We start from the raw sequence: 26,249 nt of genomic DNA on the forward strand, positions 1-26,249 counted from the left end.
TATCTCAGTATTTGTTCTGTTACGACATCTACCCTGTGACCAAACAAGTAGAAAGAAAAGATTTACAGATAGACACAGTTTGCATGACTTTGCTTCGATCGGGCTCTTGTCTAGGAGCGCTTAGACACACCTTTCTGAGCACATTAAGATCTCATCTAGGGCAGAAAGAATTGATTCCGGTTGGTTGTGATTGTGGGGATACATGTCAGTAGAATAGTGCCTATGTAAGAGGCCCCACAGTGACAAATGGGATCAACTGTTCTGTTAACACAGGGGTGTTTTGTCATTTAATTTACACATGTGGAAAAAATGGGAGCAGTCAAACAAAAATACACCTGCACACACATACACAAACTCACGTATATGTACAGGCTCTTATACAGACATTGTGGTGTATGTCGAGGCCTATAATCCTGTTGCTATATCTTCTTTCTCAAATTGTTTTTATTTATTCTGTCTCCGGAGCACCATTTAAAAGGCTATAACTTCTTTCAATATAACAACCAGCAGAGTATGACAGCTCTTTATTTCAGTTCCTGGTCAGTCAGGCTCTAATCTGTGACATACAGTTTGGTAAACCAGCCTTTCAACTTTTAATTCACTTCAGTGAAGGCTTTGATGGCTAAAACGACCAGACAAGCTCCTTGACTGTGGACATTAGGAGAAGGCCACCTCTAAATCAGACTTCTGGGGGGAAGAGGAGATCAGGGATGACCCAGACCAATTAATTCCTTCAGGATTTGTGGGGCTGCGCCTCAAGACAGGTGTGGTTTAATACCCCTCCCTGAGCTGTAAAAAATGGCACTGCAGAGTACATTCAGGAGGTGACATTAAGTCCTGCAGGTGTCACGTATAACACCATTTATCTTCTTCCCCCCTGCTGTATGACATATTGGACACCACATTTGGGAGCAGTCTCACCTTCCTGTCTATCACCAAGAAGCTGAATACATTAATGAACAGGCTAATCTGTCTTCTCCAGAGACTATCCATTACTGACTCTGTCTGACGCAACAGATATGGGCCGCTGAGATAAAACCTACAACTGGCCAACTATTGAATTCTGCGTTTTTTGCTCTCCCTTTCAATTTCTGTTTCTGTTCTGTTTATTTGTTGTTGTTTTAGTTTTTTTTGGAGAGAAAAGCTATATGTGCAAAAATAATGCCTCCTAACATAATGTCAGTTCTTTAAAGTCCCACCACACCGCCTTTTTAAAAAACAGCTTATGAAATGGTTTGCTTGCAGGAATATGAATCAATGAACAATAAGTAATTAGTTTTGTGGTCAGTGTATAATGCATTCTTTTAAAGTGCTAAACATCGGATCCCTGCCAGTGGCCACTGATGAGCAGTTCTAGTGGCAGGCCTCAAACAATTAGAGAGTTTCCAGTGGTATCAGCATAGAACTGTCAGTATATATATATATATATATATATAAATATATATATATATATATATAGTACATACATAGTTTGAGTAACCTTTTGTGAAGAAGTATCAAGTTGTGTCATCTGACTGGTAATACTGCTGCATTAAAGGTCCAGTGTGTATAGGATTTAGTGGCATCTTGCAGTGTAGTTGCAGATTGCAACTCACTCGTTTCACCCCTTCCTTTTCCAAAAAAACAACAATGGTGGACGTGAAACTGGCGAAAATGAACGTCCCCTACTGCCAGTGTTTGGTTTGTCCCTTCTGGGATAGCTAATGTGGCGGTTCAACATGGCGACCTCTACGGAAGGCGACCCAAGAGGAACACTGCCGTAACAATTCATAACTTTTCTCATTTTTAGTTGATCATACACTAATGAAAATATACCTATGAATATTATATTCCATTCCTGCCAATAAATCCTAGTTAATGTTACACATGGTACCTTTAATTTTTACATTCATTTCACTCTTATAGCTGGTCGATGTGGAGCTAATACCTCCCTTGCTCGTCACATGTTTCGGATGTATTGTAATCTTAATCTGAAAAGTAACTAGTAATTATTGCTGTCAAATAACATACTGGGATGAAAGGTGAGTGTATACAGTGGTGTGGTATGCAAGTACAAAGAACCATTAAATGAATATACTCAAGTAAAACACAAAATTGTCACATGAAACATGACAGGAAACTATCCACACACACACTCATTCATATATTTATGCATACACAAAAAGACGAAAGACATCAGCTGTATCTATAGATTATCATCATAGCACTAAAAAAGTGTGCATGAACCAGTGAGGGGTTTATCCCTCTGTAGGCAATAGATGGTGGGCAAATCGATACGTTCACATGAGACTGTGCCTCTCTGGTACAGGAGCCAAGCACTCCAGGTAATGAACTGCCTGCTTGATATATATCCCTCACAGGGTGGGATTGCAGCGGTGCAACATGGTACTGCAACAGCAGCAATTCCTTGATTAGCCATTTCTCTTCCATCACGCTTCCCAGGCATGCAGGGATGTGTCTCACACGCATACACAAACTGCCTGTCGATGTGTCAACGTGTCAGGATGCTCGCAGAGTTCATATTTCACACTGCAGAGACAGATAGAAGTCAAACAGCCCCTTCAGAGTAGGCATTATTTCATATCTGATTTATAAAGCCAGTTCCAGGTGTATTTCACTTTTTCAGCTGTGCAGCTTGGTTTGGTTGAATTATTATCTGTGTATTATCAGTGTAGCCCAGGTTGTTGTGGCTATTCTAGTCAATTTTCTTGCTGTGAGATGTTTTAAATAAATGTTTATCTTCTGTGTTATGTTCTTTTGTATAAAGAATGAGGCTTAGGATACAGGGCAACACTGAGAGTTTAAGGGGTTTTGGGCTCTTTTTTTCATAATACCAATGCAGACAATTTGTAACCCAACAAGGCTAGTAGTAATGCCACTCATAAACTGTCTGAATCCTCAATGGATATCCAATGAGCAGTTAAATAGTGTTAACAGTTTTCTTTGACTCAACTTTATTCAACTCCACTAAAATTTAAAGCACTGGGAGGTTGTCAGTCGGTCAGATATGTTTGATCCTCAGAGCTGTTTCCTGTTTTTATTGTGTTCACTGAGAATCTGGACAGGCTTCCCACAAGAGTGAACTTGATTAAGATGATTTAGGGTTGTGAGCAAAAAGCTGTTTAGAAAACAGATCGCTTCACATCCTCTGCAGCAGTTGTGTTTGAGCTAAATGCTAACATACCCACAGTGACAATGCTGACATGCTAGCAGGTGTATTGTTGACCATGTTCACCTCCTTAGTTTAGCTTGTTAGCATGCTGAGGTTCTAAGCTAATTTGCCCTGATGTTGGTGAAATATGTGATTTGATTATAATTCATCCTGAGGCTGAGGGGGACACGAAAGCCACATTTCATGACATTACATCCAGTTTTTGTCCAGTTATATGGTGCAGACAGCAGAGTGTTGGAGACCAACCAACAGACAAACTAACAATCCACTGAGCCACATCATGAGCAATGCTGTGGTTAACAAAATGTGTGACCAGAAAATGACTTATATATGTTTTTGTATTAAAGGCGTTAAACTGCTAAGGCGGTGAATTGTGTGGCAACATAGCTTTTCTTCTTGTGGCTAGGCTTAGTGGCATTTAAACCTTTAAAATGTTGCCCCTATACCTATGAAAAAGGAAAGCTTGTACTTCATAATTCAAAAGGGCCAGACAGATTTTTTATTTTTAAAAAATAGATTCACCAACATCACTTGATTCTCTCAAATAGTTTGTGTGCCTGCATACCATAAAATGTAGTGTGTGAACATACAACCATTTTAGAGGAAATTATAAGGAACGCAAGGAGCTTGGGATTGGACAATTGAAACATAATACTGTAATGTAAATGAACATGATTTTTAAAGAATCACACTTCTCATTAAACAAATGACCAAAAGTTAATTGTTTAACCTTTATTGATGCTGGGATGTCTGACCAAGCACAACTGATCTAATCAAATTTCTTGATTGACATATACATGCATTCACACCTGCGACCTACCACAAGTAGAAACTGCACAGCCAATGAGCGCAGATCAGCTCGCAGGATGTCACCGCCATTGGTTCAAGAAGACCAACATGGAGAATGGGTGACATCTCAATAGATTCACATTAGGTTTATATCTTTTATTACTCTTACCTACCTTCCATAGCCCCTTTGTTCTCCATGCTCTTTTATATTGCTATTGTTTATTTTGTGTATTTATGTCTAATATGAGTATGTACTTTGTGTTAACATGCTTTAGCAACATTGTATGCAGTTATATCACTAAAGCCACTTGGATTGAATTGAGAGAGAGAGCGAGAGAGAGAGCGAGAGAGAGAGAGAGAGAGAGAGAGAGAGAGAGAGAGAGAGAATTAAAACCATAAACTGCTGTTTCTAGATGTTTTCTCTTGATAAATTAACTTATCACACGAAAAAGAGCTTTGTTATCCCAAGATAACACAATAATTATCTAACTTGTGTGATCTCAAGATAACAACATTTGAATCCATGACTGTTTAGGGCTTCCATAGAAACAGGCTGTCTACAAACCTCCTTTTTGGAAATAATTAAGTATTAATACAATTACCCATTGAGCTATTATGGATGAGATGCTATTAGTGATAGGATTGTTGGCTTTAATCCAAAGTCTAAACAGCCTTCTTGCTCTCCAATCAGAAATCATATTGTAGATATTGAGTATTTCACAGAATGTGTCCCTGTAAGTTGTCATCACTGTGTAATATGATGAAGTAGGCAGCCACTTACGAAATGAACTGGCACATGGTTCATTTCTGAGCAGTCATGTTTCACCACTCATGACTGCAATTCATTGTATATTCAAAATATACTTTCATGACTGGTGCTTATGGGATCAGTGTTCAAATATCATGGTAATTCTGATAAAAACAGTGCAGCTGACAGTGTATTTCAAGCATTTTTGCACATTAGTAAGAATTTGGTTTGCAATAACAGAACGAGTGATAGAAAATATGATTCCCATGAAACTGTAGGATATCACTTTTTAAATTCAAGCTCAATTCAAGAGCATACCAGTTTTAGCATGTTTCAGCCAATGTATTACAAAAGTGAATTTTACAATACTTCTTACAGCATGAAGTAGTGATTTAGATTAATTTGATGTATATTCTGAACCCCACTTGCTTATGGCAGTTCAGTTATAAATTCAGATTTTCTGCACTGAATAACACTCAACCATGACTTCAAAGTAAAACCAAAGCAGACATAATATTCACTGTAATGGATCCTCTACAATTCAAACAAAGTTTAAAGTCTCTGCAAGTGGATATACTGTGACGTCACATACAGAAATGAATGAACACCAGTTGCTGAATGTGAGGTCGGAAAAATACATTTCTGCTAAGGGCCTAACCTAATAGTGTCTGTTTATGTCATATTTGGGAAATGATCTGCAGTACTGTCAAATATAAATCATTTGTAGTGAATACAGCAGACCAAAAAAAGACTAAAACTAAAACACTAGTACAGTCTTCTACATACATTTTTTTTGTTTCTGCCTGCATCTGGATTCTCAAGTGTTGTGAAAATAATTTATTTTCTGTATAAACAATATGTCTGGCACATATAATTTTGCAAACAAATGAACACACTGTGCAGTACATGACCCTGTCCCCTTCGACCTGACAAAGTGGGGTCAAAACCTAATCAGTTCCCATTGATCTGCACTCAAAAGTCTTCGGAGTTCAAATTTATAATGCCAGGCAAGTCTCTGGGGCTGCTCCTCAGACCTGATACAGTTCCTTTACTGGCCATTATAATGAGGCTTTAAGCAGCGACTGTAAATCTGCTACGCTAAGATTGCACTGCTCCTGGTCTGACTGGACCTCACCTCACTAAATCTCACATCCAGGACCAGAGAATAATTTATGGTCCTCTCCTGAGCACACTCGCCAAAGTCAGCAAATGATCGCAAGGATCGTCAACTAATGCATGTCGCTGGGAAAAGAATTAGGCCCAGATGTGTACTGTATATCAACATCTGTGCTTAGTCTGGGGGTGTCTTCTTGAGGATGCTGTTTGAAAAAAGTTGTGAGGACGTGGAACCTTATACTGACATGTGACTACATTCTGGGTTCAAGACAGTTACATGATACAGCATAAAACTTTGAAAATTTGTAGAAAATCCTCAGCTATCAGTCTAAAAATGATTTCTTGGATTGTACACATGTTGTAATTGTGAGTACTGTGTATTTTTTTTCCGTAGTAAGGGTAGATAATCATCATTTATTAGGGTGTGGGGGCAAAATGTGAGAAATGTGTCATACTAAGTGCATTAACTGTATAGTATTACCTCCTTCCACCACCAAATCCAACAGCAAAAGTATATTTTATGTTAATGAATAAAGCCCCTCATCCCTTTCAATATGCAAAATACAGCGAATAACATGTCCACTGGTACATACAGCATATGTAACCTACTATCTACAACAGCTGCTGAGCTGGTGTAAACTTGCAGTAGCTGATCACAGTCCGGGTACAGGACCTGCAGGACTTGCTGGGCACGGAGAGAGCAGCGCGCCAGGACAGGCTGCTGCGCGTCGGAGGAGCGCAAAAGACCCGTTTGCCTATAGGAGGAGAATTTGCGAATTTTATGGGGAGGATTGTTGGAAAGTAACCCCAACGACGAGACAACAAACCTCGCTCTTCGGTAAATTATCTATTTTTTCAGGCATCAGCACAGTGCTGATTTAAGTGTCCAAACCGTGAGCGCGTAAGGTCCGGTGGCATGTCCGAGAGGAAGAGCGCTGAACACCGCAGCTTTGAGGCTTCATCACTGACAACTCCAGCGGATCAGATGGTGGCGAAAAAATGACTCGGGCTCTCTCCATCCTCGCTTACCTTCTCTCTTTGGTCCACTGTAAGTATGTATTTCTTTAGGTTCAGTGAATTAACCTGCTAATTTAGGTTGTTCCAGCATGTGCTTTTATCTGTGTCATCTCCAAATGTATTTAGGTGAGAAGTGCCTCTGTGCTGAGAAGTGAATGTCTTGTGTCCCAAAGTCGAATCGCAGCTTTTAATTTGAAGTGCAGATAAAAGTTTCACTCAGCTGCATAGTTTAAACGACACAAATGAACACGCAAAAATGCTTTAATTTTTTAATCATGACACCTAATTTGAAATTAGTTTTTTTTTTTTTTTTTTAATATAAACTAAAAACGCATGTATAAATAGCATGAAAAAAAATAAATCATTTTTTGGAAGTTCAACTGAGGTATGATACTACTGTTTTTCGATACAGTGTCATCAGAGGCAATTTGATGAGTCAGTCCTGCTATAAAATGTGGCCTGTAGCCACCAAATCAGCACTCATCTGAAGGTTTGAGCCATAAGTTGTCTATACAGCTGAGATGAAAAAACAGCACCTTCTTTTCTTTTCTCCAACATCACTATTTCACATGATCAACTGGGTTTACTTGGTCTGATCAGTGGGACTCTACACAGATTTACAGTTTACACAGCAGAAGTTCAGAAAGTTCCTCATACTGTGACACCCCCTGTGTAATTTTGTCAGTCAGTTATGACATTTAAGTGATGGATCCTCACGTATTTCACATGAGACAAAGTTTTTTGCTTCTTCCTCTCCTTCTTCTTTATCTTCCTCTTTTTTCTCCATGTAAGAAGAAGAAGGTGAAATACAAAGAAGAAGGAGAGAGACAAATCTGTTAATATACTTCGTAACAACTCACTCAACCTTTGCCCTTTGTTTTGGTTCATACACACACTTGATTATGCTCTCATGTCTCCAACTGTATTGCATTTTTGGATAATCATGTTTTTCAGTGTGCTGCAGACTGACCTTATCAACTCCACAGCGGCTGAATAGCATTGTATTAATACGCCTGACCTCACTCTCAATCAATGTAATGTCAACACAACACTTATGAGACACACATGAAACCTTCACACACACATACACCAGTGGCAGTCCACAGCAGGTAATCACAGGTTTGGGTGGTCCACAAGTGGCCTTCGCCTCTGGGGAAGGTAGAGCATGTTTGACTCTGGTCTCCGAGGGCTTTGACAACACACCATCTGTTGAGCAGTGCTGTGGAGGTCCAACTGTGTTGAATGGGACCTCAGCCAAATGACTGACAAAGGCACAGTCATGGCAGCATGCGCTGACCCGCGGGGCTCGACTGTCGGTATGCCACACCCTGCAAAGCTCCAGGAGTCTGTGGGCTGATAATGACACACACAGTTTGATTCTGAGCAAGAGGAGAAGCATTGGAGCTGGAAGTCTGGCACTGTTCTTACTTATAGTACACAGCATCAGAAGCTACACAAATTAACACATGAGATGAATCTCTGAGGTTCTGCAGTCATGAATATCACTCTGCAGAGTATTGACAACAGCAGCAATTCTTCTTCAGTGAGCCCATCAGTAAGAGTCACCTCACATCATTGGCATGTTTCTCACGAGTAAGCTGACTCAGCTACTCCAGCTGTAATAACCTTTATGTAAAGAAAATGGAAGAGGTAGCACTACATGTATTCATTCTGCTCCAGATGAGAAGCACTGATCATCAGTTTCAATCAGGCTTGTCTGTACCTCTGACATAGGCATTCATTTATCAGGGATGGAGGGAAGGAGTGTAAGTGTTGATATTCATAGCTAATTCTCATTTTAAAAGATACACCCAGTGGTTTTAACTTTGGGCAAAAGCAGAATTATTAACATGCTGTGAAAATATCTGCCCTCATCCAAAATGTAATTTTAAAATGACTTTGGGGTCTTCATAACATTTCAGTGTAATTTCCACAACACAGTCATCCCTGGCAATCTTAATTGACAGCTGCTGTTTCCCTTAAGATCTGGAAAGTTGTACGTGTGGTTTGTACGAATTAGTTTGACACATTTGGTGAATATTTAGAAGAGGAACATTACTTTGCGAAACAGATTTGTTCACTTCCTTTTCATAGCGTTTCAGAGTTTTAGCACAGAGGGTATGACTGTACTTTGTCTACAGGGAGTTGTAGTGCAGGGTTTAAAACAAAATCAATTGTTACACTCTCTCTTACACAATGCTTTTTGGTTTGAGAATTCAGGGATGGACATGTATATCATATCAGTACATTCAAAAGGTTTGATGGCTGACCCATCCCTATGCACGTTTAGCCAAAAAAAGAAAAAATTGAAAAAAATTCAAATTCAATTTTGGACCAGTATCATATCATGGCAACAGTCCAAAGCAGGAAGTGGTGCACCCTTTATGTAAAGAAGAAGATAGTAATCCTGTGGACGTCAGAGGGGTGGGCCAGGGAGTTTCCAGCTTTCATGTTATAGACCAGTTCATGTGCTGTCACGGACCAACAATTAATGCCTAACATTTAAAACACAGGGAATTAAAAAATGCATTTTCCAAGTACTAATTCTGTGTCTGTATGTTAATTGGTGACTCTAAATTGTCCTTAGGTTAGGCCCTTAACACGAATGGTTTATTGTCTCTATGTGTCAGACCTGTGATAAACTACGGACGTGTCCAGGGTGTACCCCGCCTCTCGCCCAGTGTCAGCTGGAATCGACTCCAGCCCCCAGAGACCCTGCAAAGGACAAGCGGTTATAGATGATGGATGGATAATTCAGTGTTTTTGTTATGTTATGGCTTGGTTTATACCACATATGTAGGAAAAAAATACATCTTCATCTTGGGAAAGTGTAAAAGAAATGTATACAAAATGAGATTTGGGGAAACTGGATTGTTTGGACCATAGTGGGAAAGCACTGCAGTACACTTAGCCAATGGCGTCTCACTGAATGATTTCCATGCATCTCCATCCTCAATTTCAAAAATAGTTCAGTGTGACAGCTGAATGTAGTGGCTTTAAACAACCAACTCAGCAGTCAAGACACGCAAGGAAGTGGAGCCAATCTGTACTTGTTAGTACTAATGGATTGAAAATCAGTAAGCAAAATACCAGCATGCTAAAAGAAAAAAAGTAGCTAGCCATATCATAATAATGGTCTAATGTGTAATAAGCTTGGTTTCAAGCATAAAGTCTCTCTCCATGAAACACACGTCTTATGATCTAAAGGTTTTGTCTTGCTACTTATATTTTGGATGTGTATACCTGTGCACAAACTGTAACTGTGTCCCCAGGTAGCAGCTGTGCTTACTCAGAGGAGTGTCTCATGAACACTTTGCTTGAAAAGAAACGCTATAATCCGCTCATCCGCCCGGCTGTCAACAGGACCGAGAGAGTCACAGTGAAGCTGCAAGTGTCTCTGGCTCAGCTCATCAGTGTGGTAAGGAACCAAATTATCTTGTCCACCATGACAATGTGTGTGTATTAATTTATGTGTGTGTGTGTGTGTGTGTGTGTGTGTGAGGGAAGGAATATGTGCAAGGGTGACAAAGACGGAGACAGGAAGAGAAAGACAGAGTGAAAGAAGGAGCATAATAGAAAAGACAGAACAAGAGCCACAAAGCTTTGAGAAAGCAGTTAATTACAAACCAGCCTGTGCAGAGAGGCTGTAGCTCTAAATGGATGGATAAAGTACAGGATAGATCTGGTCAGCTATGATCTCTGCCTCTGTCATGTTCAGATTGAAACTTCAGCACATTGGATTAAAAGGGGCCATAAAGCTGTTTTAGCCACAGTGATAGAGGCTGCCCTCTGATTTACAGTGGATGCTCCTCCCAGCTGCAGACCAAGGCAGCAAGGCTCATTCGCAGCCTCAGTTTATGAGACTGCATTGTACCCCTTGGAGTAATTGGCATTTGGTATCACTTTATTGGAAGTGTATGTCATAGCAGTGTGATGACAATGCCCCCAACAAACATGTTAACAAGCAATCTGTGAAGAGAGGTGGATTTAAATGCAGTGATTTTTTACTTTACTTCAAGCAAGAGTAAAGATGACAGAAAGAAGAAGGTTCATCTGAAGTTAGTTAGTGTTAGAAAAACTATCCTTGGTCATTGATTATTAATTTTTTATCCATTACTTTTATCAAAAAATTTCAACTGTTCATCCACATTCATTTTAGATAACTATGTCAACTGTTTATATATTACTTGTTTAAATCAGCGTTCAGGGCCAGCATTATACTGTTATAAAATGTGCATACATGTCATAACCACTTTATTGTTCTTTCTGAGTCAATAGTATTGTGTTCTGCAAGTAATTACCACCTAACATGTACATTTCCAGAATGAAAGAGAACAGATCATGACTACAAATGTCTGGCTCACTCAGGTAAGTGTGACAAAGCTCAGTTATATACTCTCAGTAAGCCTATGTCTTGTTAAATGTCCTTTCCTCTGAACTTGAATTAAACCATATCCATTCTTCTTCTCTCAATGTGGAACAAAGTGCTTCTGTAATTGTGCTCCAAACGTATACCAATGATAATGAAGCATGTAATTAAAAATGAGCTGGTCTTGAGAAAGTGTGTTGAAGTAAAGAGTTGACGGCCAGCTCTCTCTGTCTCTCCAGCACTGGGTGGATTACAGGTTATCATGGGACCCTTCAAAATACGAAGGTATTGACAAGCTACGTATTCCTTCCCGACACATTTGGCTCCCAGATATTGTCCTGTACAACAAGTAAGCATCCCTAAAATTCAAAGTGTTATGTTACAGAGAGATTTTATGTGCATTTATGCAATGTTTGCATTAAAAATTAAAACAGACATGGCTCTTTTTAAAAATCTTTTCATGTTTTCTTTGTAAGATTCAACCTCATCATTAATATCTTTCTCAATTGATTGTCTGAAAACCTCTTATGATGAGGGTTTTAGTCTGTCCTCTGTGGATTTCAGTTTTGATATTGATTTGACTGTCCTTGGCTGGGGAAAAAACCAATACAAATTTTCAGTATGAGTAGCTTTCCTCTTATCTTCTCTATGGCCCTAAGCTCCCTAAAGTTTTCTTTCTCTATCTTCTTCTTCTCATAGCGCTGATGGTACCTATGAGGTAACAGTCTTTACCAATGCCATTGTCCTTTACAATGGCAGCATCAACTGGCTTCCTCCAGCCATCTACAAAAGTGCCTGTAAGATCGAGGTCAAGCATTTTCCCTTCGACCAGCAGAACTGCACCCTCAAGTTTCGCTCTTGGACGTATGACCACACAGAGATTGACCTGATCCTTAAGTCTGAGGTGGCCAGCATGGATGATTTTACTCCCAGTGGCGAGTGGGATATCTTGGCGCTGCCAGGCAGACGAACTGTCAACCCTCTGGATCCCACCTATGTGGACCTCACATATGACTTCATCATCAAGAGGAAGCCCCTTTTCTACACCATCAACCTCATCATCCCCTGTGTTTTGATCACCTCTCTGGCCATTCTGGTCTTCTACTTACCTTCAGACTGCGGGGAGAAGATGACCCTCTGCATCTCTGTCCTCTTGGCTCTCACTGTGTTCTTGCTTTTGATCTCAAAGATTGTTCCTCCCACCTCACTGGATGTGCCACTGATTGGCAAGTACCTGATGTTCACCATGGTGCTGGTGACCTTCTCCATTATCACCAGTGTGTGTGTGCTCAACGTGCACCACCGCTCTCCCAGCACCCACACCATGCCTTCCTGGGTCAAGCTGATATTTCTTGTCAAACTGCCTGCCTTGCTCTTCATGAGACGCCCTCACAATAACTCTGCACGCCAGAGACTTCAACAACAGCGGTGTCTACGGGCGAGGAGAGCCATTTTGGGCTTGGGTTACCCAGTTGGATCGAAAACAGGTATCAACATGTCGTCTTCTGCCCTGCTGTCTTCCGACTCTGTCTTCTCCTACCCAGGACACCAAAATGTAGCTCCACCACTAAGCTACAGCCACTCCAACAAGAAAGGGGATGTGCGCCCCACTGATTACCTTCCCAGTGGTTTGACTTGTCCCCAAGACCTCCAGCAGCAAAGCAACTCAGATTGGGCTGCTGATGTCCAGGAGGCGGTGAACGGGGTGCGCTTTGTGGCTGAGCACATGATGGGAGATGATGATGATCAGAGTGTATGTATACATTTAATCCTAATGTTTTATTGCATCTATACAGCCATAAAAAAAGTTTCTGTATAATTTATTTTGCCACTAAAGAATATCACATCTTTTTGCATTTTTAAGGGTATAAAATTGAAATAGATAAAAGTGAATCACCGACCAAAACATGAGTATATAAACATTTCCTACACAAATTGAACTGTGGATAATGTAGGTAAACGTTTTAAACCAGGAAGAAGAATATGTGGAATAAAAATGACACAAAGTTATGGGTGCAAAGATATTTTGTAAAGAAATACTACATTTACAAAACAAACAAAACATTTTTTTTGTGTATGGAGTAAGCAAACACACAATGTGTTCATCTGTGAGTTTTAGAGGTGATGGTAGGTGAATTATCTGACCTTTGGAGAGAGCTGTTTTTCCCTGCTCACAGTTTATGCTAGCCTTGAGGAATCAATTCCCACAGATACAAGATAAACAAGAGATAAACAGAAAACGTGTGACAAAAACCTGATCCCAATAAAGTGGACGAAGGGTGTTTGATTGACATGATAATATTTATATTCTATGACCCCTGAGGTGCAGGAGGAGATACCACTATCCTTTAAGTGGTGGCTGTGACCCAGAAAATTAAAGGTAGACTTTGGTTAATCAATTGCTTTCTCTGATAAATCAATAAAATAAGGAGGGAACCCGGAATGAGAAATGATTTGTTTCAAAAGCTACCAAGGACAGCACTGAAAATGAGGTGAAAGGGTCAATAGCTATTTCAGTGTTGGTCTCAGCAATACGGAAACAGTCTTTACAGGGATGTAACTTAAGTTCCCGTTCAGATATTACTCTTTCATTATCATCAGAGTAAGTGTACCTCAGCAATATCACTGGTAAGACTGGATGTAATACATATGTAAATGTTTATAACAGAACCATGTATGTTCCAATTAAATACAATTCAACTGCTATCAAACACAGTATACTACCAGGCATATTTACATGATGTATGATGTGTCATTAGGGTTTTATAGTTTGTTTGGATGCAAAAGATAATGTTTATTTTGACAAAAACATGCAGAGTGACTAATTTACTTATACTTAATACTTGGTTTATGTATGTTGGCAGGTGATTGAGGACTGGAAGTACGTGGCTATGGTGGTGGATCGTATGTTCCTGTGGATCTTTGTGATAGTGTGTGTGGTGGGAACCCTGGGCTTATTTCTTCAGCCTGTCTTCCAGACTCAGATTATTCCCAGCCAGCAGCCCAGCTCAGAAACCCCTCACATATGATGAGCAATGAACAAGACAAGGCAAGTTTTAGGGTTTATTTTTCTTCAGCAATTAAGATGGTAGGATATATTCATATAAGCAGATGCAGACCAGTGGCAGTTGCAAAGTCTTTTTTCTTATAGCCTGTAATGCCATATTGGTGGGGTCAAAAAGCACCAATAGCAAACATCATATGTGCCAATCCCCACAAATAAGGCAGACGAACCAAACATAAAAGTACTTGCAACTACTCATTGTGTACAACAGTGGAACAGACAGGATCTTTGTGAGAGATAGAATGTGGATAAAATGTCTCCTAATAACCAAAACCACGTGGTTTTCAGCAGTACAACCCTCAGCATTTTGAGGAAAATGGGTCATCTGCAGAGGACCTAATGTGGAATCATCGCAGGTGATTTCCCTTCATGTCTACAAAAGACAGCTGCAGACCTGGACTGAATACCTCTCACAACACTGTCACAGTATGCTGAACTGTTGCAGAAATATACCCAATATGACAGACACATGAGGAACATCTGTCTGCTGTCAGATGTTGTGTGACTCCTTATTTGTGTTTATATTATTATGTCTTTAAAATGTGATGTGTGAATAAAGAATGAACAATAAAGACAAATGTGTGTCCTCTTTCAGTTTGATTAAATGTATGAAATCCCCAATAAAGTCTTAAAATTGTCAGGGTCTTGCCAAAGTGCTTAGTTAATCTGTGGTACTGGTGATAAAGTTTGTCCTCAGAGCCAATACGTAAGCTGAAAAGGTGCCAATTAGAACATTTCATCACATAGATAAGACAGCCGTTCACTTGAATGTGTGAGCAGGCAAAAAAATATGTTGATACAACAAAACCATTGGAGATGGATCTTGAGGACAAGTACTTTTGCTATAGTTATAGCAACAGACCCGACACGTACAGAACCCTTAAGCACTCTAAGGCTTTAAATCTGTGAAGAAGAAAAAACTAAATTTATTTGCTCCAGACACTGTAATCTTACAGCCACTCATTTTTGCCTTTACACCAGAGCTGATCTCTGTTAAGTGCTTATTTGTACAGAAGGGCAAGTGCAGGCACACATAAATGATGCTTTACAAAACGCAAGACACGGTGAACTGAACCTTCACCCACCCACACATACACAAACAAACACACAACATTTACTGCTCAATAAACAGTGCTGAGTGGGCTTGTTAGAGATTCTGCAGACTATTGGTTCTTTTGTGAGACCTTCATTTAAATCAAGAGATAGCAATCAGCATCTATGTTAATGGCCGGACTTGCTTTGCTTTAATCTCTGTTTACAGTTTTCATGATCATTCTAGGCTTCTTCATTGACCTGTTAGCTTCCTGTCAATAGCGAAAAGAGATGGCGCATTGCCACAGCATATCCATCAACAGTTCATCTGTTCAATCCAAGCTGAGCAGGAGGAGTTGTCATTCAACACTCTGTAGAAGGTCCCATAAATCACAAGCCTTATGTCAGCAGCCTTTTGTCATTAGTTTCCAATAAGAGATGCATGAAAACTCTAAGAGTTATCCTTCCATGTAAGCAAGCATTTATACCAACAAATATCTACCATAATATAGTCCTTGGAAAGTTGAGGATTCAGATGAAATTACATGTTTCACTCCAAGTCAGGATAACCTTTGCAGCATGAGATGCTTGGAAACTGTTTGTCACTAATACAGTCTTGTTAAATGATGCAAGCCTCTGTATAGTATTCATTGTGTAGGAGAAAGAAAACCTAGCGAAGGTCAAATGAAAATTTCCTTCTATTTTCATGTGATGTAATTCTATATTAATCCCCCATGGGGACGATTCTCTTTTCACCTGTCCCACTAAAAGGAGTTGCAGGGTCAGACACCAGACAGCATCTCTGGTGCTGGTGGGGATTTATTTATTGTTTGAGGGCAGTTCAGCACGGCTGAAAAGCACTTGGACATCCCCTTCATCCAGCTGAAGGACAGAACTGTCACCCCGCTGGGCCACCCTGCTGACTAAAGGAGAGAAAAATACTGCTCTACACTGACAATCAAGAAAGACACAAGGAAAGCCAGAGTCAAAGAAAGAGCAATAACCCAATTATAAGTTGGCTTTCCAACAGATATTGATATATATTTAAAAAACAAAAACAAAACACAGGGTATTATGTGAAAACAAACATAAAGAATCAATCAATCAATCAAGAAAAATGTGGTTATGTTCTTAAGGTGCCACTGAGGGCCACTCAAACCCCATCCCAGTGGAACACGGGCTATTTATCTTGTTTGCTGAACTGAAGGCTATTTGGTAATTTAATATGGACGTCTGCTGCACTGTTTGGGTGTGTGAACACCACCTGGGTCCATGTTCACTACCCACGGGAAATGTTAACTCTGCACAACCTCGGTGCCAAAGTGTCTTCATGCAAAAGATCCAAATGGCTTCAAGTTAAAGCCCCTGAAAACCTGGCATCAGTTGTATGTGTTTTGTTATAACACCGTATTTTTATGAATAAATAAATAACAATCAAAGTTTTTTGAAAAGTATTAGAACTATAAAGTAAATAACACACACAGTCTGTGGGTGTGGTTGGATCATGAAACAGCCCAACAACTGTTATCAGATTCTGATTAACATGCTTAAACCTGATTGGTGCACAAAGGTACGTGACATATCATTTTACCAACTGAGCCTGGCCTACTTCAGACCAGTGAAGCTCAGAAGAAATACAATAACACAGATCTCTCCTCAGATAACCAAAACCGGTTCTAACTCTGATGGAAAATAGTGTCTTGAAAGCTGTGTCTTCCACAAAGTGCGCAATCTGATTTCAGTCGGTTCTATTGTGGGTTGTTTTTCCCCATCCAAAAAGCAGACACGTCTTGATTTTGACTCCTTATTTAATGGACTAGTCAAAATCAATTAAAGGCCTGATTTGTAGCCTTTTGTGATCTTTAAGTGGCCACTTCCCCCCTTGTTTTATCAGAGGAAGTCGCAATTGGTGGAATATTTTTTTGCAGTGGCAATGTGCCTCCTATCCGTGACTGTGTGTGTCAGTGTGGCTCTGCCTCCCTCTCTCTGCCTCCGTCTGTAGCTGCGGACGCGCGTTCACTCTTTCCACTTTCTCCTCCTGTCTGCTCCGGGAGCGCTGCTGCCACTGACCCTGGATTCATTGCAATTCGTCATTTGAAACAGGATGAAAGCCAATTTTTACTTCGTTTTGCCCGCATGTTCTTTCCTTCTGTTTCTTCTCCCAGGTGAGTAATAAGCTGAGCTACTACTTTGACATAACATTTTGTGACTTACTTGTTGCGTTACATAAATGTGTTTAATAATATTGCCATAGTTAATGATACAAAAATGCCTTTTACCTGTATACTATTAGAAATTCAGTATACTAGTTACTGTAGCCTATATGTTATAATTATAAGCATTTTGAATAGAAATATCCTCACATTGAAATCCTACAATTTATAACTTAAACATTCTGGGAAATCAAGGTTACAAATGAGGATATATGGCTATTTATTTATTTATGGCTATGTTGTTATTCATTTAAGGGGATGCATATGTTTGTATGGGTGCCAATTATTATTCTTTACAATGTGGAAATAAATCAGAACAGCACAAGTAACACTCTGGGATGACTAAAACGTGATTATTAATTCTAATCTTAAAAGTGTACTGAAACAGGTGAAACGGTAAGACTTACACTGCTCCTCTGGATTGATGAGAACTAACTAACAATCATCTGGCTGTTAGTCACCTTGTAATCAAGCTGTACTGTCAGCTATAACCAATTAAAGCACACTGCAGTGACAGATCCATGTCTGACCCTCTGCTCTTATTCAGGAGGCTCCTGTTCAGAAGCAGAGCACAAGCTGTTCTCTGTGATATTCACCAGCTATAACCAGTACATACGACCGGTGGAAAATGTGACCGACCCAGTTATTGTGCAGTTCGAGGTGTCCATGTCACAGCTGGTCAAAGTGGTGAGTAGCCTGCAAAATGTTTTTTCACTGTTTCTGTGAAGTGTTGATGTCTGGACTGCTACTTCCCCACAGTCAAGCATATCACTCTGCTTAATGAGCAGTCATGGCCTGAGAGAAAAAACGGCGTTAAACATGGAGCATCTGAGCATGAGAAGAAACAGGTTGTGTGTCGATTAGCGGACAACAAAGTTTTAGAGAAGGGGACAATTACAATCTGAGACACCTGAGATTGCCTATACTCGCTGCCCCTGCACAGGAGCCCCTGGTTTATGATCCTGAGGAGGGAACTAGATGAAAAAAGGGGCTATGTGTCTGGCCAAGACAAGATGGGAAATGTCAGCTGTCTGAGTACTTCTCTGTTTCGGCAGCCTCAATCACTGCCACCTCAGATTTGGGTTTTGCTGGAGCTTGCTGACTGCCGACTGGCGGGGCAGACAGACAGTTCTCTCACTTGACTCAGACGGGTCCAGAGTGGATGTCAATAATTAAGCAAAAAGGCTCGCATTGGACTACGAGGACAGCTTCAATCCCAAAATGAACAGCTTTAGTTATATTTTACACCAATACTTTCTGCTTGCGTTGATTGACAAGAGGAGACGCTCATCAGCTCTTTTACTTTAAACATTTTAACAGTAACAGCCTTTCACTGTATCAAAGTGATTTGCATTAAAAGGAATAATTAGACATTTTGGGAAACTCACGTATTTTTTCTTGCAGAGAGTTAGATGAGAAGCTCCATACCGCTCTCTTGTTTGAACAGTAAATACAATGCTACAGTAAGGACACTTGTTAGCTTAGCTTAGCATAAAGAATGAAAGCAGGCAGGAAGCTACAGTAGCTTGGCTCTGTCCAAAGGTGAAAAAAAATCACCCTCTTAAAACTGAAAAGAGGTGCAGTGAGTTAGAGGTGCTGATAGATCCAGGCTAGCTGTTTCCCCTGTTTCCAGACTTTGTGCTAAGCTAAGCTAACCGTCTCTTGGCTGGAGCTGCATCTTTAATGGACAGATATGAGCAAGGTGTGGATCTCCTCACAAGAAAGGGAAAGTGGTATTTCTTCAGATGTCTAATTATTTCTTTAAATTTGTATAAACATTTTTATCAGCCAATAGCAGCCAAAAATATAAAAGTATGTCACTATGTTTGCAGTAGAAGCCTATGTAGACAAGGTTTTACAAGATAGAATAGACAATGTGGGGTCTGACACATTGCAGCCCATCTCCATCTGTTTTCCTACACAGGCAATCTTTTTTTTTCTTTCTCTAAAGAGCTAGATAAGTATTGAAGACCAGTCTGGATCTAGAGATGACAAAAAGATATAGCATAATTTGTTAGATTCTCTTTAAACCAGTTGATGTAGCAGGCTGCGGAGCTCCTCGTGCTGATGGATGACTGTTATTCCCTCCCCACACCTGGTGCTCCTAACCCAGATGCAATTGGTATTGGTCAGCCTACACCAATTACAGCAGGGCCGTATGAGCTCATTTAAACCATCAATAGCTCATCGTCTGAGCTGGCTCGGTCATTATCTCACAATCTGGAATCATATAAAGCAGGTGGCGGTGTGGAACAGTGGTAACAGAGACTGTCTGATGAAGAAATAGCATAGTGGTGGGTTTCTTGCAAGAGGTACATGAGAAGATTGATACTGCTCTCATGTCTTTCCATAAAATATGAAGATATTGCCAGGAATCAGTGAGCTTAGCTTAGCATAACGCTCCAGGGCTTTAGTTATATATTTAAAGCACTGACAGTGGTATCAATCTTCTCATCTAACTCTTGGAAAGAAAGCAAAGTATTTCCAAAAACGTCCTACTATTCCTTTAAGTCCTCGGCATGATCAGATCATGTGGTCAGCCATGTTTGGAGTATATGTTCCAAAGATATAGTACCAGATGAAATGGTGCTACTCCTGCATTTCCGCCATTCTAAAAACCATGCAGATATCGAAGCCTTTATTGTACATCCTGGTGAATAAACAAACTGAATACTTAATGAATCTTTCACTGACCTGAACTGGAATATATTGTATTTCCTCTCTGCACTGAATGATGTGGTGCTAAGATGCAGGATGTGTGTCTTAGCTATAAAAGGTCTATAAAATCACCATTCTTTCAAAGATTATCCAATTAAAGTTGTCTATTGGCCTTCTGTCCACCTGTGCCTACCAGCCATGTAGAACCTCGCCTGGATACTAAATAGTAACACGAATGGTTAATGTTATGCACTGGGTCATGAGATTTGTTCATTCACGGTCGAAGTCACACATAAGCCTGACATCCACAGTTCCCCCCCCCCCTTAGACCCTCTGCTACAGCTTTATCACAGAGTTGTTAGCATAAAAGTTAAGGCTGTGCTTCGACCTCCTGGCTCCAGCTGTCATGTGGGTTACGCTCCAGGTGTGGAGGACTCAGGTGTGCCTCTCTTAATCCTCCTTTCTGGGATACGCAGGGGTCTGACCCTGCAGACAAAACATAAACAATCCTCCTGTGGTGAATTAGATGATAGCCTGTGACAGTGTTCTTCCCGTTTAAATGTATTGGTTTTTCTTTGCTTCTATGTCTTCATTATGAATTCTGCTCTGTTCTCAGGATGAAGTCAATCAGATCATGGAGACAAATCTGTGGCTAAGACATGTAAGTTTATGATACATGACTGTGCAAATGGACCTTGAGCAAGGACATGAAGTATGGATCCAGCCTTCTGTCATATAGGATTCTTTGGGGATAGACTGACAAGTTGAATTATTCATGGGAGGGAGCTTTTTAAACACATTGATCCTTCTAGTCCTGTTTTTTGTATATCCCATAAACTAAATGCACTGAGATTTAATAGGCAGTTTTATAATGTTTCTAAAACAATTTGACAGTTGTCTGGAATTTATCATACTTGCCAAAGTCCATAATATTCCTTTTGAGACTGTGACAGAAACCATCTGCAGTATATTGAACCTAAAGGATTAAACAGATTTACTAAGTCTACAACAGAAATAAAGCAGTGCCCATGCATGCTGTATGGCTTGGTAGTTTTGTCATTTACCTAGTCCCACATGATGTTTCTGCTGCCATGATGCATAGTGCAGTGAACCAGTTTTGAATCAAATGAGGCAGGGCAGGTCTCCAGGTCCCATATTACAAGTGCTGAGCAAATACTCATCTGTGCTGGAGCCATGTTCATGCTAAAGGGTTGAGCTGTAATTGCTCTTTGGTGCTGAGAGCTGAAGCACTTATTTTAATGTTATCTGTTGAGTCTCTCTAAGCAACATACAAACAGCATGGTGAGGTACATTTCCCCTGTTGGCCCTACAAATCCTACAATAAAATTAAGATTCTAACAGTTTCTTAATTAAGTGAAGGTTGCTTCACTATTGGTGCTTTATGAGTCTCATGAGGATTACTGGCTGTCCTCAAGAGGGGGTAAAAAACAGTGGCCAAATGGTCCATAAAACACACTGTGGTCCACAAACTGTGGTCCATTATATCTCCTCTCAAACTACATAAAGTATAAGCTCTGTTTATATGCTACAGTTGGAGATGACAACTTCTCATTGTTTTTTATGAGGGGCATTTCACAAGAGAATGCGTTTAAATTCAGTCAGAGTAGATTTTGCATAGTAAACGATGATCCCCAAGAGGAAACAACTGCTGCCCTCTTTTTTTATATCTGTTTTGTTGCTTTATAAAGCTGTTTACGACGAACTTGTTTCTTTTAAGGCGCTTGGATTGAAAGATTACTCTTGCCAAAGTTATGATTGTTCCCTGGAACTTGCTATTATGTTTATTTGGAAGGGATAATTTGCTCTAGGAATTGCAGTGTCTGTCTATCGGTGGCAATTCTTTTGGATTGCCATGAAATTTTTTACAGACATTTATGGTCCCTAGAAGAAGCGTCTTAATAACTTTGGTGATCCCCTGACTATTTGTGGTTTTGACTGAAAGGGACTACCATGACATTTTACATGGTAAGATGCCAAATATTTGCAATACTAATTAGATTCCCATCAGTATTTTGTATTTGCTAACACAAACATGCTTAGAAGTTTTAACTAACATGCATGTTAGCATGCTAAAATTATATATCCTGTATTTTATGTCTTTGAATCAGCAGTGGAAGATAAATTAAGGAGTACTGAAATCTCTATGAGTTTAGTGCCTTTATTGAGGTACAAATTCTGGTTAAAGGTTAAAACTAACCAACTTGATTTGTGAGCTGAATTCAGTTCAGCTCTCTGTAGAAAACATATTCAAAACCAATTTCATTGTGTACACAGGACAGGAGATTCATTTCATTGTGTACACAGGACAGGAGATTCATTCATGTCTCAAATTGACTTCAAAATTGTTAGCCATTATTTTGAAAAGTTTTGTCTCATATTGTAATTTCTCTGTTTGTTGTTTTTAATGTAAATGAATCACCCTGTTTCGTTTTTCAGATCTGGAATGACTACAAACTCAGATGGAATCCAAAAGATTTTGGAGGAGTCGAGTTTATCCGAGTGCCATCCAACAGGATATGGAAGCCAGACATTGTGCTGTACAACAAGTAAGCATAACAAACTAAAAATCTGGCTCAACAACCTCATTGATTTTTGGGTGCATTTATGTTAAAGGATTGCCAAACAGTGACAAGCTATATCAATCTCCATAGCTGATTTTGCATGGGCTATTTTATGTTTTGCATATTATTAAGGGACTGGAATGGAGGATGCAATTTACTCAAACAATCTTTTTTGATTGATATCACACAATGGTCAATTGATTATATCCTTCAATTTAATCTTCAATCTCTAAACCTTCCCTTTGTGTTCCTCTTTTGTTCTTTCACTCATTCTCTCTCTACAGTGCAGTTGGAGATTTCCAGGTTGATGACAAAACAAAGGCCTTGCTTCGTTACAATGGGGATGTTACCTGGATCCCCCCAGCCATATTCAAGAGCTCCTGCAAGATTGACGTCACTTACTTCCCTTTCGATTACCAAAACTGCACCATGAAGTTTGGCTCCTGGACATACGACAAGGCCAAGATAGATCTGGTGCTAATTGGCTCAACCATCAACCTCAAGGACTTCTGGGAGACTGGGGAGTGGATAATCATTGACGCCCCTGGTTACAAACATGACATTAAGTACAACTGCTGCGAGGAAATCTACACAGATATCACTTACTCTTTGTACATCCGCCGTCTGCCACTGTTCTACACCGTCAACATGATCATCCCCTGCCTCCTCATCTCCTTCCTCACCGTGCTCGTTTTCTACCTGCCGTCTGATTGTGGAGAGAAAATCACTCTGTGTATCTCCGTCCTCCTGTCTTTAACTGTCTTCCTCCTCGTCATAACAGAGACTATCCCCTCTACCTCGCTAGTCATCCCCCTGATTGGAGAGTACCTCCTCTTTACCATGATCTTTGTCACCCTCTCTATTGTCATCACTGTTTTTGTGTTGAACGTCCACTACCGCACACCAAAGACCCACACTATGCCCTGCTGGGTACGCAAAGTGTTCCTGGGATTATTGCCCAGGGTAATGTTCATGACTAGGCCAGAGAGGGACCCTGAGCAAGTGACAACGGCTGGCAATGTTCAGAGCATGCATTCAAGGCCCTGTGCTGTTCATTCATCGGGTACTTTGCAGAAACAGCACAAACCTCAGGCCCTGGCCTCCAGCGTGGTGTCCAGCCTAACAAACCGCCAGCGGCTTTTCAACAACACAGAGCTCACCAATCTCAATAATTTAAGTGGAAACCCAGCAAAAGGTGTAAGCTCTGCGTTCTTGTGCTGCGAGGGCCGGTGTAACTGCTGCTGGCATCAAAAATCCAGCAAACTGCCTGCAGACTCTGGGGGAGGGAGCGGAGGACTGGGCAGCCTGGGGGCGCTGACTGGAGGCAGTGCTGTTGGGGTTGGAGGGGGGAGTCAGTGCTCCAGCTCTGAGTCTCTGGATGGAGGAATAATGCCCCTGTTGCCGCTCTCCCCTGAGGTCAGGGAGGCCATTGAGAGTGTCAGATACATAGCAGAGAACATGAGACTACAGAATGAAGCAAAGGAGGTGAGTGCTCACAATCATAAAAGCATGATAAACTATAGCCTTTACTCTGTAATTTGCTTTTAAGGAAACTATGACAATATTACCATATACTTTCTATATGTTTTTGGTGTGATCCTCTCACAGGTTCAGGATGACTGGAAGTACGTTGCCATGGTTATCGACAGGATCTTCCTGTGGGTTTTTGTCCTTGTGTGCATCCTGGGAACAGCTGGTCTCTTCCTCCAGCCCCTATTGCTTGGAGAGGACATTTGAATCAGTTTCACAAAACTAATACTCCAGACTGTTGAACTGCATAGTATTCGTTAGATTCCTGCTCAGACAGAGAAAATACAGAGGTGGTCCAAAGTTAAGAAGGGCAGATCACTGTGTCTGCCAAATGTTGATGCAAATGGTTTATTGACCGTTTTTTTCACAGATAGAGACGATGATTTTTGTTTGAAGAAGAGTCTTAAGGACTTTCCAATGCTGAGGACATGGCATACAAACAATAGTAAAGACCATATTGTACAAAATTGTTCTGCAGTAAATGGCAATGCAGTCTATAATGCCAAGGCAACACCCAGAATCAAAGATCTGTAATTTTTGTTTTGATGAGTAAATGATACATTTGATCATGTCTTGAATCTAAAGCTCCTAATTTCACATAAAGAAAATATGTACTTACAGTCACAAATGCACCCGTACAAGAAAGCTCAGTGTTTGAATTACCATTATTTTCCATGACAAGTAAATCTTTTTTCTTCTATCTTCATTTAAATTATATGTTATTATTAAGTGCCATGCCAAAAATATATTTGTGTTTATGGCGATAACAGAACAAACTGTATAACATTTTCCACATTTAACATGGATTTCCATGATTCTGGCAACCAAGCAAGGTTGTTGACTGTGTTCAAAGAGTGACATCATGTGGGAATTCCTTGCTACTACAAATGATAGCACGACTTTCTGACAGTAAAAGGAATATGTCACTCAGTTTGCCATACTCTCTGTTGTATCATATTCCCAGTTCTAAAATGTTATGGGAAGTTATACTGATTTAAATTATCTTATGCATAAAGAGAGCTGCTGTTTGATCTGCATAGCATGACCTGGGAGTATTTGATGTGCAAAGAGAAAACGCATCTGTAAATACACTATTCAGTGGTTTTACTTGCATATTTCTGTAAATAAATCTTTAAAATAGTTATGAAAATGTGTAAGCTGGACCTGTATCTGTGTCACTGAGGCTCTGTTTATTACGCTGTTCCACATCCTCTTTGCCCCCTTGGAGCTAACTCAGTTTATTGGATCACAATCAATATAGTGGGCATGTGACGAAGGACCTTATTGGATTCCTCTCTTTTCTCCATCTAACCATTCTTCCTGGCCATGGACAATTTTCGTCTCTCTTTACGCTGCCACTCAATAGCCCAGTGCTAACACCACAGGTCTGATGCTGTCAGAGGTAAGGGTTAAATTCTCACATGTACTTGAAAACTCAAAAAGCCATGTTTCTGTTTTATTTTGCTCCACTTGTGGATAAAATGCACTTAAGACACTTCAAATTATCATAGTCTCCCTGTTAGGTACAAGTTACCAAAAACAGTGTGTCTCCATTTAAAGAGCTGTGGTTATATGACAGGAAAAAATGCGTGCGATGACAGATTTTAAGATTTGCTTGAGTATTTCATCAGCTGATATTCAAAAAGTCTAACTCAAGTGACTCATCCATGTCTGAGCATTGTGCGTGGGGTCTGACTGTCAGTAAGTCAGTGTCTGATTGTTATTATACAAATAACAATCAGAGCAGATGGCGAGCTGTGTGATTACATGAAAATCCAGCCCATATTAATTGAATGCTGGCAGGGAAGCACAGACAGATACTGTATTAGCTCTCTGTCACATCTGATAAGAAACCACTGGCCAATGAATTTAATTAAAGCTCACTCAGAACTCGTGTGGCTGATCTACAGGAGAGCAGGAGATCTACCAAACAGATACTGTATGATGTACAAAACAAAC

The 26,249-nt window shown here is 40.2% G+C and overlaps 2 protein-coding genes across 2 annotated transcripts; both read left to right on the plus strand.

Moving 5' to 3' along the window:
* Positions 1 to 6,495: 6,495 nt before the first annotated feature.
* Positions 6,496 to 14,863, plus strand: chrnb4 (cholinergic receptor, nicotinic, beta 4 (neuronal)). The gene is given in 7 exon segments (XM_051379732.1): positions 6,496 to 6,799; positions 6,802 to 6,873; positions 10,115 to 10,260; positions 11,166 to 11,210; positions 11,451 to 11,560; positions 11,911 to 12,964; positions 14,076 to 14,863. Coding segments are annotated over 7 exon segments (1,650 nt in total). The 5' UTR covers positions 6,496 to 6,741; the 3' UTR covers positions 14,241 to 14,863.
* Positions 14,864 to 16,971: 2,108 nt separating this feature from the next.
* On the plus strand, positions 16,972 to 25,440 carry chrna3 (cholinergic receptor, nicotinic, alpha 3). The gene is made up of 6 exons (XM_051379731.1): positions 16,972 to 17,472; positions 18,068 to 18,207; positions 20,795 to 20,839; positions 22,636 to 22,745; positions 23,045 to 24,245; positions 24,369 to 25,440. The coding sequence occupies exons 1-6, from the start codon at positions 17,412 to 17,414 to the stop codon at positions 24,495 to 24,497; spliced, it is 1,686 nt and encodes a 561-aa protein (XP_051235691.1). The 5' UTR covers positions 16,972 to 17,411; the 3' UTR covers positions 24,498 to 25,440.
* The last annotated feature ends 809 nt before the right edge of the window (positions 25,441 to 26,249 follow it).

Source organism: Dicentrarchus labrax, unplaced genomic scaffold (genome assembly GCF_905237075.1).
Source record: "Dicentrarchus labrax unplaced genomic scaffold, dlabrax2021, whole genome shotgun sequence".
Classification (NCBI taxonomy): domain Eukaryota; kingdom Metazoa; phylum Chordata; class Actinopteri; family Moronidae; genus Dicentrarchus; species Dicentrarchus labrax.